Source organism: Notolepis coatsorum (assembly GCF_963971535.1).
Source record: "Notolepis coatsorum genome assembly, chromosome: 19".
Classification (NCBI taxonomy): Eukaryota; Metazoa; Chordata; class Actinopteri; order Aulopiformes; family Paralepididae; genus Notolepis; species Notolepis coatsorum.
In genome coordinates this window covers 56,705,003-56,722,593 of record NC_140183.1, presented here as the reverse complement: position 1 = coordinate 56,722,593, position 17,591 = coordinate 56,705,003, and the positions used below count along the sequence as shown (strand labels likewise).

At 47.5% G+C, this 17,591-nt stretch overlaps 1 protein-coding gene across 1 annotated transcript in view; it reads right to left on the bottom strand.

Moving 5' to 3' along the window:
• LOC311246506 (cell adhesion molecule 4-like) overlaps nucleotides 1–17,591 on the bottom strand; it is a gene marked incomplete at its 5' end in the record, with an annotated part of 156,332 nt that overhangs the window by 131,994 nt on the left and 6,747 nt on the right. The window contains 1 exon segment of the mRNA XM_084336656.1: nucleotides 16,544–16,690. Coding sequence (XP_084192782.1) covers nucleotides 16,544–16,690 — 147 coding nt within the window.

The window sequence follows — 17,591 nt, the reverse complement described above, 5'->3', positions numbered from 1 at the left end:
CCCACTGGCAGAGGTCATAGTTCAAGCCCAGGTCCCTGAGCTTGGCTATGAGTATGGAGGGGACTATGGTATTGAATGCCGAGCTGTAGTCGATGAATAGCATTCTCACATAGTTCCCCTGCCTCTTGTCCAGGTGTGATGCTGCTGTGTGCAGCACATGGGCTATGGCGTCCTCCGTGGACCTGTTGGGGCGGTATGCAAATTGCAGGGGGTCCATGTTGATGGGGAGGGAGGAGCAGATGTAGCCCTTTACTAGCTTCTCAAAGCACTTCATGGCTATGGAGGTGAGAGCTACAGGGCGGTAGTCGTTGAGGCAAGCAGGCTTGGATTTTTTGGGTACAGGGATAATAGTGGACTTCTTCAGGCAGGTGGGGATGACAGCCTGTTCTAAGGACAGGTTGAAGATGTCAGTGAATACTGGGGCCAGTTGGTCGGCACAGACTTTTAGGACGCGGCCGGGGATGCCGTCCGGACCTGCTGCCTTCCTGATATTCACTTTTTTAAAGGTCCGCCTCACCTCATGCTCTGTTACCCTGAACACTGCGCCTCCATCAGCAGCCGACCCCCCCCCCCCCCCATTGCCGTGGCTTGTGAGCTGGTGTTGTTATTACCAGCATCAAACCTCGCATAGAAGGTATTGAGGTCATTTGCTAAGGAGATGTCACTGTTCAGTTTGAGGGAGGCGCCTTTGTAGTCTGTCATCGTTTTGAGCCCCTGCCACATAGCTCTAGATTAAATTCGGTTTTATTGTCATTGTATAATGAGCGAGGCACATATACAACAAAATTGTCTGTGTTCAATCAGAGACAGTACAGGGCAATCAAATATAAAGACACACATAAATCATCATCATCACAGTCATCATAAGACACTTAAAAATACCTAGATAAAATATAAAAATATAAGAAACCTATAGGAGACAGTAAAGTGCAGCATTCATGGTGGTAGTCGAGTAAAGTGACGGTGCATAATAGTGCATGTGATGGGTAAAGTGGTTAGAGTGCAGAGTTCATCAGGGCTACAGTCCTGGGGAAAAAGCTGTTTTTGAATCTCATGCGAACCCGGAGACACCTGTACCGTTTCCCACTTGGCAGGGGAACAAACAGTCCATTGCAGGGGTGGGTGGGGTCGCGGATGATGTTACGCCCTCTCCGCATGCAGCGCTTCAGGTAGATGTCCTTGATAGTGGGTAATTGGGGGCGGATGGTCAACTCTGCTGCCTTAACTACCCACTGCAGGGCCTTCTGGTTGGTCATACCACGCCGTTATGCATGTTAAAATGCTTTCTGTCGTGCAGCGGTAGAAGTTGGCCAAGTGTTTTTTTTACAGGTTGGCTCTTTTTAGCCTCCTTAGAAAGTAGAGGCGTTGTTGGACCTTCTTTATCAGGGAGGAGGTGTTCAGGGTCCATGTCAGGTCCTCAGCGATGTGGATACCCAGAAACCTGAAACTTGACACACGCTCAACCTCAGCGCCATTGATGTAGATGGGGTTATGTTCTGTAGTCCACTATCATTTCCTTGTTTTTTACATTGAGATCGAGGTTGTTGTTGGAGCACCATGTTGTTAGGTGTTGGATCTCATCCCTGTATGTCATCTCATTGTTATCAGAGATCCGGCCTACCACTGTGGTGTCATCCGCAAATGTAATGATGGTGTTGGCTTCATGGACAGGCACACAGTCATGGGTGAATAGGGAGTAGAGGACAGGACTCAACACACAGCCCTGAGGGGCCCCTCTGCTCAGGGTCAGGGTGGAGGAGGTCTAATGTCCCAACCTGACAGTCTGAGGTCTGTTTGTCAAAAAGTCCAGGGTCCAGAGTGTTGTGTTCAGACCAAGGTGGAGCAGTTTGGGGACCAACTTTGAGGGGATGATGTTGTTAAATGCTGAACTGTAGTCAATGAACAGCATTCTGACATAGGTGTCCTTCTGATCCAGGTGAGTGAGGGTGGAATGAAGTGCAGTGGAGATGGCATCCTCTGTCGACCTATTGGAGCGATAGGCAAACTGATGTTGATCAAGCGAGGGGGGGATGGTAGCCTTGATGTGGTTCAGTACAAGTCTCTCAAAGCACTTCATTATAATGGGAGTGAGAGCAATGGGGCAGTAGTCATTCAGGCAGGTTACTGTGATGACTGTTTAGGAACGGGGATAATGGTAGTAGTTTTTAGGCATGTGGGTTCTATCACTGAGGCCAGGGACAGGTTGAAGATGTCAGTAAACACCTCAGCCAGCTGGACGGCACATGCCATGATTACCCGTCCAGGTATGCCATCAGGGCCGGCAGCTTTGTGTGTGCTCACTCTGCTTAAGGAGGATTTAACCTCAGAGGTGAGCAGTCTGTCATCAAAGCGGGCATAGAAGTGGTTCAGTTCATCTGGAAGAGAGGCACCAGTGACCACAGGGCTGTTTTTCAGGCTCTTATAATCCGTAATTCTTTGTATGCCTTGCCACAGATGCAGAGGGTCATTGTTTACTTGTTGCTACTTGTTGTGTGTAGTTTCATTTTGCAGACCCAATTCCCTTTTTTAAACTGAACCGGGCAGTGCTGTAGGCCAGAATGTCATCAGACCTAAATGCAGTGTCACACGCCTTTAGTAACAGACAAACCTCACTGTTCATCCAGGGTTTCTGGTTTGGGTATATGCTAGGGGTGTAACGGTACACAGAAGCCACGGTTCGGTACGTACCTCGGTATTGGGGTTACGGTTCGGTACGAGTTCGGTACAACAGAAACTAAATATTGATAATTATTATTATATATTTATGATAATTATTATAATAATAATAATATCATTCTGTGTTCAGGCATCCACTGAGTAAATTAATTGCCTACTGCCCCTTTAACAACTTATCTTTGTTAAGTTTCAGTTTCACTTGTAGATTTAACTTCACGAGACTGAAGACTATAGAGAACAGATGACATGTTACAACAATGGCAGAGGATTATTTGGATTTAAACACAGTAGCAGTTCAACTGGAGAGGAGCTCAGATGATCAGTCCGGAAAAGTATGTTTATTTTTTTTATTTGATCAGCTGTGCCTGAGAGTCCGGCGGAGGAGAATGTTGGTGTGTGTGTTGGCGACGCGTGTGTGTGTGTCTTTCCATTGGTTTCATTTGGTTAACATTATTGGGCGAACAAGAAAACGAAATCAAACTGTAAAATTGTAATGCCCCTGCAGCTGTTCCAATGTAAATGTGCCTTCCTCCGTGCACTTTTGCCTGCTCTGAAGTCAGACTCGGTGTGCCCGGCGACGCGCGCTGTTCTCGCACAGAACCCGCGAGTGCCTGCATGCGTGACTGGTGTGTTTGCGAGGCGTATTCTTCGTATGGCTGCACGTACCGTACCGTGACGGCCGTACCGTAAATTCGCAGGACGAATACACGTACCGTTACACCCCTAGTATATGCATATGGTTTTCTGTGCGGTAACAGATCCAATACAACAGTTCATGTAGAGAAGCACGAAAAGGCATACATTTAAAATGTCTTGGGTGGCCTCTCGGTGGAACATGTTCCAGTCAGTGATAGCAAAGCAGTACTGGAGCTCAGCCACTGCCCTCTCAGGCCCAACAGTGACTGTCTTGGTTGTTGGTTTGTCTCGCTTGATAAGTGATCTGTATGTGGGTAGTAAAAATAGGGAGAGGTGGTCTGACTGACCAAGGTGGGGACATGGGATAGCTTTGTAAGCATCCTTGATGTTATTATATACCTGGTCTAGGGTATTCTCACCTCAGTGAGGCAGGATATATTCCGTTGGAATTTGGGTAGGACAGACTTGAGGTTTGTGTGATTAAAATCTCCTCCAATTATAAAAACACTGTTGGGGTGCTTTGTTTGTTGTTCGTCGACCACGCTGTGCAGGTAGTAGTAGTTTATTTGTCACATACAGTACAGGTACATTACAGGTCCAGTAGAGCTAGCTTAGCATTAGCACTGGGGGGGATGTAAACAGCGGCAATAATGACAGCAGTGAACTCCCTAGGGAGATAAAAAGGTCTGCACTTAACCATCATATATTCCGATTCAGGTGAGCAATGTCTCTCAATGATTTCCTTGTTGGTACTCACGGCATTGTTTATGTACTGTAAACACAAAGTCCTCCGCCCTTCGTCTTACCCGACTCAGCTGTTCTGTCCTCACGAAGGGCTTTGCGGCCAGCTAGCTGGATAACAGCATCGGCTATGCTCTTGTTCAGCCAGGTTTCAGTCAGTATTAGAGCGTTGCAGTGTTCCATCAATTTCTGTGTGGACAGCCTCAGCTTGAGTTCATCCATTTTGTTTCCCAGTGAGCGAAAGTTAGCAAGAAAAAATGCTGGGGAGTGGAGCTTTCAGTGGAGAGGAGGCTAGCCTAGCGTGTAGCCCGGCCCGCTTCTCCCTCTTTTGCTTGCGTTCTCGCCGCCTCTGACATACCCTGCCCACCGGGAGTCCCTGCCATCGCAGGGCTGGTGGTCTGATTATGTCAGCGGGGAAGCCATTCGGGTTGAACTCCTGGATTACGAACTTCTTTCCAATGTCCAATAAATCCTGTCGGTTGTACAGTATAGTTGCACGCCCAGCATATATACAGAAACTTAAGACAAACAACAAGATAAAGTACTGTCCCTGTAGACACAGTAGCCGCTGCGACCTGCACGTCGCCATCTTAGATTCCACACACTCACATCCACTCAGATCCCAACGATACAGAATCTCTGCTGCCTGGTGCCACAGTTTTCGCTACCCAGCTCTACAGAGTCTCCGCTGCCCAGTACTACAGAGTCCCTACTGCCCAGTGCTAGAGTCCCTACTGCCCAGTGCTAGAGTCCCTACTGCCCAGCTCTACAGAGTCCCTACTGCCCAGTGCTACAGAGTTCCTACTGCCCAGTACTACAGAGTCCCTACTGCCCAGTGCTAGAGTCCCTACTGCCCAGCTCTACAGAGTCCCTACTGCCCAGTGCTACAGAGTCCCTACTGCCCAGTGCTAGAGTCCCTACTGCCCAGTGCTACAGAGTCTCTACTGCCCAGTGCTACAGAGTCTCTACTTCCCAGAGTGACTATGGAGGTCCAGCCTGTTCTCAAGTTGTTGGCCACCCCTGCCAACTCCCAGCCAGGCCACCAGTCAGCCACCCCTGCCGACACCCTGCTTGAACATCAGTCGGCTGTCTTTGCTGACGCCCAACCAGACCTCCAGTGGTCTGTCTCCTGCTCTGTACTCCGGCCGCCTAACTCTGGGCCTGTACTTCCACCACCGACCTCCGGTCCTGCACTTCAGCCATCGGTCACCGGTTCTGTACTCCGGTTGACATCCAGAGTGGTCCCGCTGATGTTGCCAGTCTCTAGAACTCTGCTCAACCCCTGGTCAACCCCTCTGCCTCAGGTCTCTCCTGCTCCCTTCCTCCCCTGACCCCCTCCTCCAGACCCCCTCCACCCACCCTGCTCTGTGTTCTTCATTGGCTTGGAGGAATGTCTGGTTTGTCTTACCAGCTGTTTGTAATCTACCTTATGGTTTGTAATTTCCCCCATGTGTATTTATGTTTTCTCTCTCCTGTTCAGTTTTGTGTGATCATTGAGATCATTCCTACGTGTATTGCCTGTCCTATGTGTATTGCCAGTTATTAGTTCCTGTTAGGTTAGTCAGCTCGGCTGTCAGACAGTTGTTTTCCCCGCCTGCTCCTTCCTGCCTGTCTGCATCTACCTGCCTTCAATAGATATTCCTGGTGAGGGTTTAACTCTTCATCATCTGCATCCTGCCAGTTTGTCCTGCAACTGGGTCCAACTACCTCATCGCTTCACAGTCGGCTTCTTCTGGCATACACATCCCCTGGAGCTACACCCCACCATCTCACAGCATAATTCATCATAACACAGATGGATGAGTGTGAGTGTGTGGTGTGTGTGTGTGTGTGTGTGTGTGTTTGTGTGTGAGAGAGAGAGGGAGAGAGAGAGAGAGAGAGAGAGAGAGAGAGAGAGAGAGAGAGAGAGAGAGAGAGAGAGAGAGAGAGAAAATACTAATATCTACACACAATGAAGCGAGCAGGAAAAATGATACAGACAGAGACAGAAATCCACAGGAGAGAGGAAATCTGCGCAGTGGAGTGAGTCCACACTTCCTGGAGCAGCAGCAGCCTATTTCCCTGAAATGCCTCCTCCGCGAATGGGGAGAGAGAGAGACCTGTGAGAGTACAACTCCCCCGCAGATAGGTACATATTTTCCCCTCTTCCGTTATTTCTCTACAAAATGGCAACTAAATGTGACCATTTTGTTCCAAAACGTCAACCTTTTTTCTTTTCTTTCTTTCTTCCCATCCCACCTCATTTGCATTCCAGGGTGAGAGTGAGAGTTGGAGACAAGATAGACACAGGCCGCCGAAGCAAAAGAGGTCTATTTGGACAGACGCCTGCTCTATTACAGCTATCTGTAGCCCTGCAATCTCCTAAAATACAGCCATTACGAGTCGCACTCCCGCAAATCCTGGAACCCTCATTGAACTCGGGTCTTGTGTAGAAGCTTGTTTGGACCGCTAAGTATGGAATGGCTCGGCACTCAGTGTTGCCGGGCACTGAAAAAAGCCATGTCTAGATGGCAGATGGTATAATAGACACGGATTGGAAGTGGCCCACAGTGAGTGATCGAACATGGAAGGGAGCGAAAAAGAGAGAGATGTCATTTACGCTCCCGGAAAATGGTCCCAACAAGGCTTTCTGTGCTAACACCAACCACATTAGTCACAGACCTCCATCTATACTTTATACCTCGTCTAACCCCGGTACCGTCTCCCATTGCTCTCTCTCTCTCTCTCTCTCTCTCTCTCTCTCTCTCTCTCTCTCTCTCTCTCTCTCTCTCTCTCTCTCTCTCTCTCTCTCTCCACTGTCTCTCTCCAAACCGCCACTTTCTTCATTCTGTCTGTCACTGTTTCTCACTTTAACCCCTAGGCCCCCCTGTCTCATTGTCTCCCACTCTACTACTACTTTCATCGTTCCCATTCAGTCTCTCTCATTCTGCCACCTCTCTCTCTCTCTCTCTCTCTCTCTCCCTTCTTCCTTTCTTCCCTCTACTCTCTCCAATTGTGTTTTGTCACACTCTCTGAAGGAGCAAGTCCACGTCTCGAGGGATAGATAGGGGAGTCTGGGTCGGGGGAGGAGGGCTCCTGTTTAAATACGTAATGGCACGTAGTCCTGATCTGACAGAATTGGGGAGGGTTGAAAACAAACTTTCCCAAAGTAGCGACTTCACCTACAGTAGCCAATTATGGCAGCTCCGTGATCACTGTGACTAATGAGAGGAGGCGCGCGGCAGACAGGATGAAACTATCGGCTGGACGTTCCAAACAGGGTCTTTTTGTGAGCAGACTTTTAGGTCAGCTTCGGAATAATTGTATCAAGCTAGTTGTTAACCCATTAAACCCAATCGACCCGGGGGAGCTCCAGTAGCTCACCGCATATCTCGGCGCTATTTCTGCGTCGGGGAAAACCGTGCTGCGGTGGACTCCGAGTTCGATTCCCGGAGCCGCCGTCATTTGCCAGAATGTCTTCCCCTGATCTATATCCCGTTTCACCCTGTATCTGTCGGTCATGCTTGACCAGAAAAGCGATAAATGCTAAAAAATAAAGTTAAAAAAAAAAAAAAAAACCCCGATCGACCCAGTACCGGGTTGAGATTTATTTCACATCATAAATATATCAATACAGTCTGTATTAATTAATGTTGCATTTCTTCAAATGTAGCCAAGAGTAAAGACCCTAACCCTAGACTTTAACAGCAGTCAAATTGTATATTTTCAGCACTACGTTTGTTTACCAATGATTTGAAGCGTTATTAGCAAAATATGAGTTTATAGAAATCTCTGCGCATTGCATCAGGAACCGGATGATTTAAATGCGAGGAAACTACGCCGTCATGAAATCATTGTAGTCCTAAGAAAGAGGAGACCTAGGGCTTTCGATAAAACTTCATTTCAGAAATTTCATAAAGCGACACTATCCAATTCACACCAGCCGCTGTCAAAGCTTAGCTGGCTGATGTGGGGGAAAAAGATATTGGACGTTATTTTCGTGATTATATCTCACGGGTCGAACCAACCTGAACGTTATTGCCATAAAATACAGCGTATATTGTTTCTTTACCTTTCTGTGAACGTCTCCAAAAGAAACGTGTTGCAATCTGGGGGAAATGGCGGAGCTATGGACATTATACAAAAGTAACTGTACTTACAGTAGATTTCATTCACGGTCTTTGCTGCCCTGTAACAGGCACCTGGTGGTACTAAATCCAGATGTAACTGCCATTAGAAAGAGGAGATTTGGCCCTATCCATAGATGTATGACTTGGCCATAATAAGGTAATTATAGGCCTGATATTCTATATTCTATATTCATATTTCAAATTGCATGTGTCCGGATGGCAAAATTCAGTACTGTATCTACAAAAAACCCTGTAAATCTACTATCCCTGTAGACACAGTAGCCGCTGCGACCTGCGCGTCGCCATCTTGGATTCCACACACTCACATCCACTCAGATCCCAACGATACAGAATCTCTGCTGCCTGGTGCCACAGTTTTCGCTACCCAGCTCTACAGAGTCTCCGCTGTCCAGCTCTACAGAGTCTCTACTGCCCAGTACTACAGAGTCTCTACTGCCCAGTGCTACAGAGTCCCTACTGCCCAGTGCTACAGAGTCCCTACTGCCCAGTGCTACAGAGTCTCTACTGCCCAGTGCTAGAGTCCCTACTGCCCAGTGCTACAGAGTCTCTACTGCCCAGTGCTACAGAGTCCCTACTGCCCAGTGCTACAGAGTCCCTACTGCCCAGTGCTACAGAGTCTCTACTGCCCAGTGCTACAGAGTCCCTACTGCCCAGTGCTACAGAGTCTCTACTGCCCAGTGCTACAGAGTCCCTACTGCCCAGTGCTACAGAGTCCCTACTGCCCAGTGCTACAGAGTCCCTACTGCCCAGTGCTACAGAGTCCCTACTGCCCAGTGCTACAGAGTCCCTACTGCCCAGTGCTACAGAGTCCCTACTGCCCAGTGCTACAGAGTCCCTACTGCCCAGTGCTACAGAGTCCCTACTGCCCAGTGCTACAGAGTCCCTACTGCCCAGTGCTACAGAGTCCCTACTGCCCAGTACTACAGAGTCCCTACTGCCCAGTACTACAGAGTCCCTACTGCCCAGTACTACAGAGTCCCTACTGCCCAGTACTACAGAGTCCCTACTGCCCAGTACTACAGAGTCCCTACTGCCCAGTGCTACAGAGTCCCTACTGCCCAGTGCTACAGAGTCCCTACTGCCCAGTACTACAGAGTCCCTACTGCCCAGTACTACAGAGTCCCTACTGCCCAGTGCTAGAGTCCCTACTGCCCAGTACTACAGAGTCCCTACTGCCCAGTGCTACAGAGTCCCTACTGCCCAGTGCTACAGAGTCCCTACTGCCCAGTGCTACAGAGTCCCTACTGCCCAGTACTACAGAGTCCCTACTGCCCAGTGCTACAGAGTCCCTACTGCCCAGTGCTAGAGAGTCCCTACTGCCCAGTGCTACAGAGTCCCTACTGCCCAGTGCTACAGAGTCCCTACTGCCCAGTGCTACAGAGTCTCTACTGCCCAGTGCTACAGAGTCCCTACTGCCCAGTGCTACAGAGTCCCTACTGCCCAGTGCTACAGAGTCTCTACTGCCCAGTGCTACAGAGTCCCTACTGCCCAGTGCTAGAGAGTCCCTACTGCCCAGTGCTACAGAGTCCCTACTGCCCAGTGCTACAGAGTCCCTACTGCCCAGTGCTACAGAGTCCCTACTGCCCAGTGCTACAGAGTCCCTACTGCCCAGTGCTACAGAGTCCCTACTGCCCAGTGCTAGAGAGTCCCTACTGCCCAGTGCTACAGAGTCCCTACTGCCCAGTGCTACAGAGTCCCTACTGCCCAGTGCTACAGAGTCTCTACTGCCCAGTGCTACAGAGTCCCTACTGCCCAGTGCTACATAGTCCCTACTGCCCAGTGCTACAGAGTCTCTACTGCCCAGTGCTACAGAGTCCCTACTGCCCAGTGCTACAGAGTCTCTACTGCCCAGTGCTCCAGAGTCCCTACTGCCCAGTACTACAGAGTCCCTACTGCCCAGTGCTACAGAGTCTCTACTGCCCAGTGCTACAGAGTCCCTACTGCCCAGTGCTACAGAGTCTCTACTGCCCAGTGCTACAGAGTCCCTACTGCCCAGTGCTACAGAGTCCCTACTGCCCAGTGCTAGAGTCCCTACTGCCCAGTGCTAGAGTCCCTACTGCCCAGTGCTACAGAGTCCCTACTGCCCAGTACTACAGAGTCCCTACTGCCCAGTGCTACAGAGTCCCTACTGCCCAGTGCTACAGAGTCTCTACTGCCCAGTGCTAGAGTCCCTACTGCCCAGTGCTACAGAGTCCCTACTGCCCAGTGCTACAGAGTCTCTACTGCCCAGTGCTAGAGAGTCCCTACTGCCCAGTGCTACAGAGTCCCTACTGCCCAGTGCTACAGAGTCTCTACTGCCCAGTGCTACAGAGTCCCTACTGCCCAGTGCTACAGAGTCTCTACTGCCCAGTGCTACAGAGTCCCTACTGCCCAGTGCTACAGAGTCTCTACTGCCCAGTGCTAGAGTCCCTACTGCCCAGTGCTACAGAGTCTCTACTGCCCAGTGCTAGAGTCCCTACTGCCCAGTGCTACAGAGTCCCTACTGCCCAGTGCTACAGAGTCCCTACTGCCCAGTGCTAGAGTCCCTACTGCCCAGTGCTACAGAGTCTCTACTGCCCAGTGCTACAGAGTCTCTACTGCCCAGTGCTACAGAGTCTCTACTGCCCAGTGCTACAGAGTCCCTACTGCCCAGTGCTACAGAGTCTCTACTGCCCAGTACTACAGAGTCTCTACTGCCCAGTGCTACAGAGTCTCTACTGCCCAGTGCTACAGAGTCTCTACTGCCCAGTGCTACAGAGTCCCTACTGCCCAGTGCTACAGAGTCTCTACTGCCCAGTGCTACAGAGTCTCTACTGCCCAGTGCTACAGAGTCCCTACTGCCCAGTGCTACAGAGTCCCTACTGCCCAGTGCTACAGAGTCTCTACTGCCCAGTGCTAGAGTCCCTACTGCCCAGTGCTACAGAGTCTCTACTGCCCAGTGCTAGAGTCCCTACTGCCCAGTGCTACAGAGTCCCTACTGCCCAGTGCTACAGAGTCTCTACTGCCCAGTGCTAGAGTCCCTACTGCCCAGTGCTACAGAGTCCCTACTGCCCAGTGCTACAGAGTCTCTACTGCCCAGTGCTACAGAGTCTCTACTGCCCAGTGCTACAGAGTCTCTACTGCCCAGTGCTACAGAGTCCCTACTGCCCAGTGCTACAGAGTCTCTACTGCCCAGTGCTACAGAGTCTCTACTGCCCAGTGCTACAGAGTCCCTACTGCCCAGTGCTACAGAGTCCCTACTGCCCAGTGCTACAGAGTCTCTACTTCCCAGAGTGACTATGGAGGTCCAGCCTGTTCTCAAGTTGTTGGCCACCCCTGCCAACTCCCAGCCAGGCCACCAGTCAGCCACCCCTGCCGACACCCTGCTTGAACAGCTGTCGGCTGTCTTTGCTGACGCCCAACCAGACCTCCCTTTATTCGTTTGCTTATATTTTAGTACACTTCATCTGAAGAAGGTACTGAATGAGCTCAGTGGCAATTTGTACACATCTGGTCAATGTTAGCATGGTGTTATTTACCGTCAAAGATAATAAATAAAAAAAATAATAATAATAATTGATATTCTCCTTTGGTTCATTACAATTTACTCAAGCGTAGTAACAGACACAATATTTCTGAAACTGGGAATACATTCCCAGAGGTCCATAGATGTCCCTAGATACCAATAACATGCAAATGGTCATGCAAGTTGTGGGATAATAATCCCCCCCCTAAAACAATCCCCTAGCCATGTTTCAACCCCCCTCCCATTACCCTCCCCCATCCACTCACCTTTAGTCTCTCACCTTCAACCCTCCCCCAAACCATGTTTCTCCCCTCATCCTCCTCCTAACTCACCCCCCCTTCCTGACTCACTCCCCCAATCCAATTGTCTCTCTCACCTGGACACACCCACCTTCGATGAGTATTATAGATCAGCGTTTCCCCTGTCTCAAAGGGCCCGTTATGAGACCCCCCAGTCAGGGACTCGCCGGGTCTCTCAAGTCAATTCTCCTGGGTTGTACGCTTAATAAACCTTGTCAACTACGTCTACTTTGTCTGAGTAAATCCTTACTCACATATACACCCACAAAGTGGAGCAATCTTCCATTTACTTGGGTATGTACTTTTAGGCAAATTTTATGAAAATATGGCTAGTGTTTAAGAGGTTAAACAGATCTATTTAACAACTTCTGTTCATGAATCTAGAATTAAGATTGCAAGCGATGCATTCAGTTTGGATACTAGCCTTGGCTTACTCAACTAACTGTCTGAAGCATTGCTTTTGTACATGCATTATTAAGTGCGTTATTATTAAATACACACTACACAAATTGGATGAGAAGAATTAGCCCCAATTAAGTCATCCCACACAAATTTCAAAGAGCAGGTGAAAGTTCTGCACTTTTCCCTCCCTTTTTTCTTTGCTTAGAGGTTTTCTCGCAGCATCAGGCTCTGGTAAATTTGGCTAGGGTGGCAACTTTGTGTTTAATTAACTGAAATCTGTAAAGGAAACTCTCCAACACATATACCATTTATCCAACACAAGGCCTTGAGCAATACAAAGGACCCTGCCTTCATTATCCAATTATTACATTGAAGTCTTGCCATAATGCCGCCTTTTAAAAAGCAAGTGTGCAACGAGGCCATGTTCTAATGTAGGAGTTCCCAAACTGGTTGCCGCCAGATCGGCTTGATTATTTGTTTCCCTCTATACAGGGACCGAAACTAAAGCCCGCCGCCCGCCAGGGGCGGTCTGTTTTTACCTTTGGCGCATGACACTTAGAGGGCTGCCCGCCGTGTGGCGTGTAGACGTGTAGTTCATAAGCAGGCCCCTAAAAATATGTGTATGCGAACGGTAAAAATCAATTACGCGCACGCTGTGCGAATACAGATTATAGCCTCTCTCGTCTTTTTTTTCCTCCGCTGCGAGATCGTTAAAAAACTACAAGTCCCACATTGCACTCAAGCCAACGGTCCAATCACAGTAGAGTGAAGTGACTGGTTTCATGGGAAATAAAGCAATTGACCAATCGGAAGCTCTCATTTTTCTTGTTTACTTCCTGAAACTCCGCGATCAGGGCTCTCGTTTTCCGAGACACCAACTTATTATAGTCTCTCTTACCAATAGCAATAGATTTTAGAACACCTAGATTTATCGATAGCAATAGTAATATAACGTTAATGCAACAAAACGAATGCCTTGCTTTGTTAATCATAACGTTGATGCAGTAGCGTATGTCGGTGTGTTGGCTGTAACGGACATGACAATAACATAACGTGTACACATTAAAATTGCGATAATCTATTCTAACATTTTCAAATCGATGCAGTTGAATTTCCCCCTTAGGATCGATGCATTGTTACACCCCTACACCAAAGTCACTGGCCCACTGTGTATCTGTGTGTATAATAACTTGGCTAGCGTTATCAACAGCAGAGGTGGGCAATGGGTCCAGCTGCAGCACCGGAGTGCAAGCGATGTGATGTAATTGGCAGACTCGACTGTCAATCAATGGTCTACCTGACACGCAAACTCAAACAATGTTTCTGTACTGGAGGTGTGATTGATTGATTGATTGAAAACTTTATTAACAAATTGCAGAATGGGTACAATACAGTACAGCTCAATACACACAATTGTTAAGGGGATGCAGACCAGAGAAAGACTTTCGTCTTGTTTACATCAGGGTCCCCCATTTCAATTAATCAGGAAAGTGTACAGTAGGAAAGTGTACAGTATTTCAATAGGCAACCCTGAAAGGATTATTTTTCTAGAAGAGCAACACAGCCAAAACAGACAGTGGAGCTGTTTGCAGATAGCAAACATTTTGACTTATTGCGTGGTGGCGATGTCTCGCAGATAATACAACTACAAGTATGATTATATAATATATATTTTATTTAAAAAAAAATTGTATATATAAAATATATATTGGCAGGTAAGAAATATGCTTGGCGGGTAGACTCTTCCCATCTACCCGCCACTGGCCGGTGAGTCAAAAAGTTTATTTCGCTCCCTGCCTCTATAGCCCAGGCCTCCAGATCGAGTCATCTTACATTCATGTTTTAAAGCCCTCATGAATAACATGATATTATGACATAGTTGATAAGAAATAGTTGATCAGAAAATATTTGCTTGGGAAAAAAACCTTGTTTTGCAGTGGGGGCGCGGCTCCCGCCCTTCCCCTCCAAATCAATGATGAAACAGACATTAGTGGCCACTGCCAACTCCTTGCCAACGTTAAATATGTTGATGCAGAATCCATTGAGGATAACTTATTTTTTTGCATAGAGTTAAAGCCACGTGCAACCGGAGATTTTTTTAGCTCCGTGGTGGGAGTCGAGCTGGTCAGACTAGAGGTGGTGGCAGAGAGGGGGATGAGAAGGAAGCTGGCTGCTATCATGGAGAATCCCTCCCACCCCCTCTATGATGAGCTAGTCAAGATGAGAAGCACATTCAGTCATAGACTCATACCCCCCCGACACTCAACTAACCGCCTCAGCCAGTCCTTCATACCAGCGGCCATCAGGCTCCACAACAGTGGGCAGGGACCGCTGCCAGACATCCAACTACTAGGAACTTCCATCACTGAGTGTGTCTGACTCCCACCTAAACGGACAATATATAACGTATGAAGTATATCACGGCATACATACCTTATGCATACTGCACCTTATGTGTATACTGTATACTTACTTCATCAGAGCATATATTTAGCATTTTATTTAGCATTTTTAGATTATATATATTAGATTTGATTTTAGATTATTAGATTATATATAGATTGTAACTATATTTATTGTAGGGCAAATATAACTGAGAGGGCATACATACCCTCATCTTGCACCTTGACCTTTTTACACTGCCTACTTATATACGCATGCCCAGAGTTAATTATATTGTTATATATCCATGCCATGTCTCATTCAGGTTTGTTTGTGCATTAATTGTTATTTCATTTTTTTTACAAAGGTATTATTTTCAGACCAAACTAAATAACATACTTATTCATAATATTATTCATCAATAATAAAGATTTGGCATGGTGTTATTTACCGTCAAATTATAATAATTGATATTCTCCTTTGGTTCATTACAATTTACTCAAGCGTAGTAACGGACACAATATTTCTGAAACTGCGAATACATTCCCAGAGGTCCATAGACGTCCCTAGATACCAATAACATGCAAATGGTCATGCAAGTTGTGGGATAATAATCCAGCAGTCCATTTACCATTATTTTACTACTGATGCTGTAACAAGGGGTGTCCCATTTCCTCCGTAAAGACTCCAACCCCTTCAGGCTGCTAAACGAACAATGAATGAACACTACACAACAACAACCACCAAACGCACATAGCACACACATCCACACGCACACACTCACTTTAAACAAACACACTGTAGCACCCACTCCACACACTTTATAGCACACACCCACTTTAAACAAACACACTGTAGCACCCACTCCCCACACTTTATATTTATGGATGAAGGATTGCACTACAACTCGTACACCTTACTGTAAATTGTACCTAAAATTGTACCTCATCCCATTTCTGCTTTGCACTAGATAGTACTGTACATTAGTACACTGCATAGTATTGTGTATTGTATATTATATGGTAACTCAGAACATTGTACATATGTCTATACCGAACACTGTGACCTCATTTTCTTCTTCTAAATTCATGCTATATTATGTTATTATGTTATTTGATACTATCTTGTCTAGCACAGTCTCTGGAGCGTAACAGTAAGAAGCATTTTGTATGAAAGTATTCTGTACTTCTGTATGACAACTATTAAAGAACTTGAACTTGAACTTCCCCTTGTAGCTCCGTTCTGAAGTGCCACTACCCAGTTGAGCGCACTCCAAGCAAAGGGAATTGGGATTGGGCCTAACAGTGGTGGGAGTAGTGTAAAGTGCTTTCTACTCTGATTTTAAACAGCGGAACCCTTTCCCCAAATCCACTCGGCAGAGATTAGACAACTTAACGTGGAGCGGCTGGGATGGAAGTGAGGACACAGTTAATGTAAATGTACACATGTAAATGTAAGTCACAGTTAATGAGTCTTAAAAGGCAGGTTCCTACTGAACACACGTACTGTAGACACAGACGGAGACAGACATTATTACATAATTCAGCTGCGTGTATACACACACACACACACACACACACACACGCAAATATAAACACACACGTCACACACACGTCACACTAACTCTTTCACACACACATTTTCTATCACACATGCACCCAAATTGAAACACACTTTCACTATATCACACACACACACACACACACACACACACACCACACACACACACACACACACACACACACACACACACACACACACACACACACCACACACACAGACAAGACACACACCTCGTGTGCCATTAAAGAAGAGGGTCTGGCGGCGAGGGTTCTGGATGACCACGATGGAGCCATCATAGTTCTGCAGGCGACAGGAGATCTGGGCTGTGCCACCCTCCAACACCGTCACATTCTCTGCCTGTACGGCCTGACAGTGAGCTGGAGAGAGAGAAAGAGAGAGAGAGAGAGAGAGAGAGAGAGAGAGAGAGAGAGAGAGAGAGAGAGAGAGAGAGAGAGAGAGAGAGAGAGAGAGAGAGAGATGGGGGGGAGAGAGGGGAGATTGAGGAAAGGGGGAGAGGAAGGGTAGGAGGCAAAGATGACGAGAAGGAGGGAGAGGAAGTGAGAGGGAGAGAGAGAGAGAGAGATGTTCAATTTCCACTTGAGATCGAACTGTAACCTTCAAAACACAGCACTTAAAACATCCTTCATTTGCTTCCTATTCATCGCACACGGCCATGGAAGGAGAGGGGAGATAGGGAGGAGGAGGTGGAAGAGAGGGGGGCACAGAAGAATAAAGATAAGGAGATTGAGAGAAAAGGAAAAATAGAGTCGGCAGACACAACAACAAAAAGAGTGCTCTGCTATTAGCGTACCCTCATGACGTTAATATACATTTATATCATTACGGTAATTTTGTAATTACGGTAAAGTGCTTTTCAACACAGACACAGACACACATACACACATTCCCCCCATCCCTGGCTCGACTGACACAGTTGCCCGACACATATTTGACTCAGTGCTGCCTCATTAGACTTCTAGCTAAGTGGTTGTCTATCAGAAGTCCAGAGAGAGCTTATGTCTGTTCCACCTGTGTGTGTGTGTGTGTGTGTGTGTGTGTGTTGTGTGTGTGTGTGTGTGTGTGTGTGTGTGTGTGTGTGTGTGTGTGTGTGTGTGTGTGTGTGTGTGTGTGTGTGTGTGTGTGTGTGTGTGTGTGTGTGTGTGTGTGTGTGTGTGTAGGTGTGTGTGTGTGTGTGTGTGTTTGTGTGCATGTGTGTGTTGTGTGTGTGTGTGTGTGTGTGTGTGTGTGTGTGTGTGTGTGTGTGTGTGTGTGTGTGCA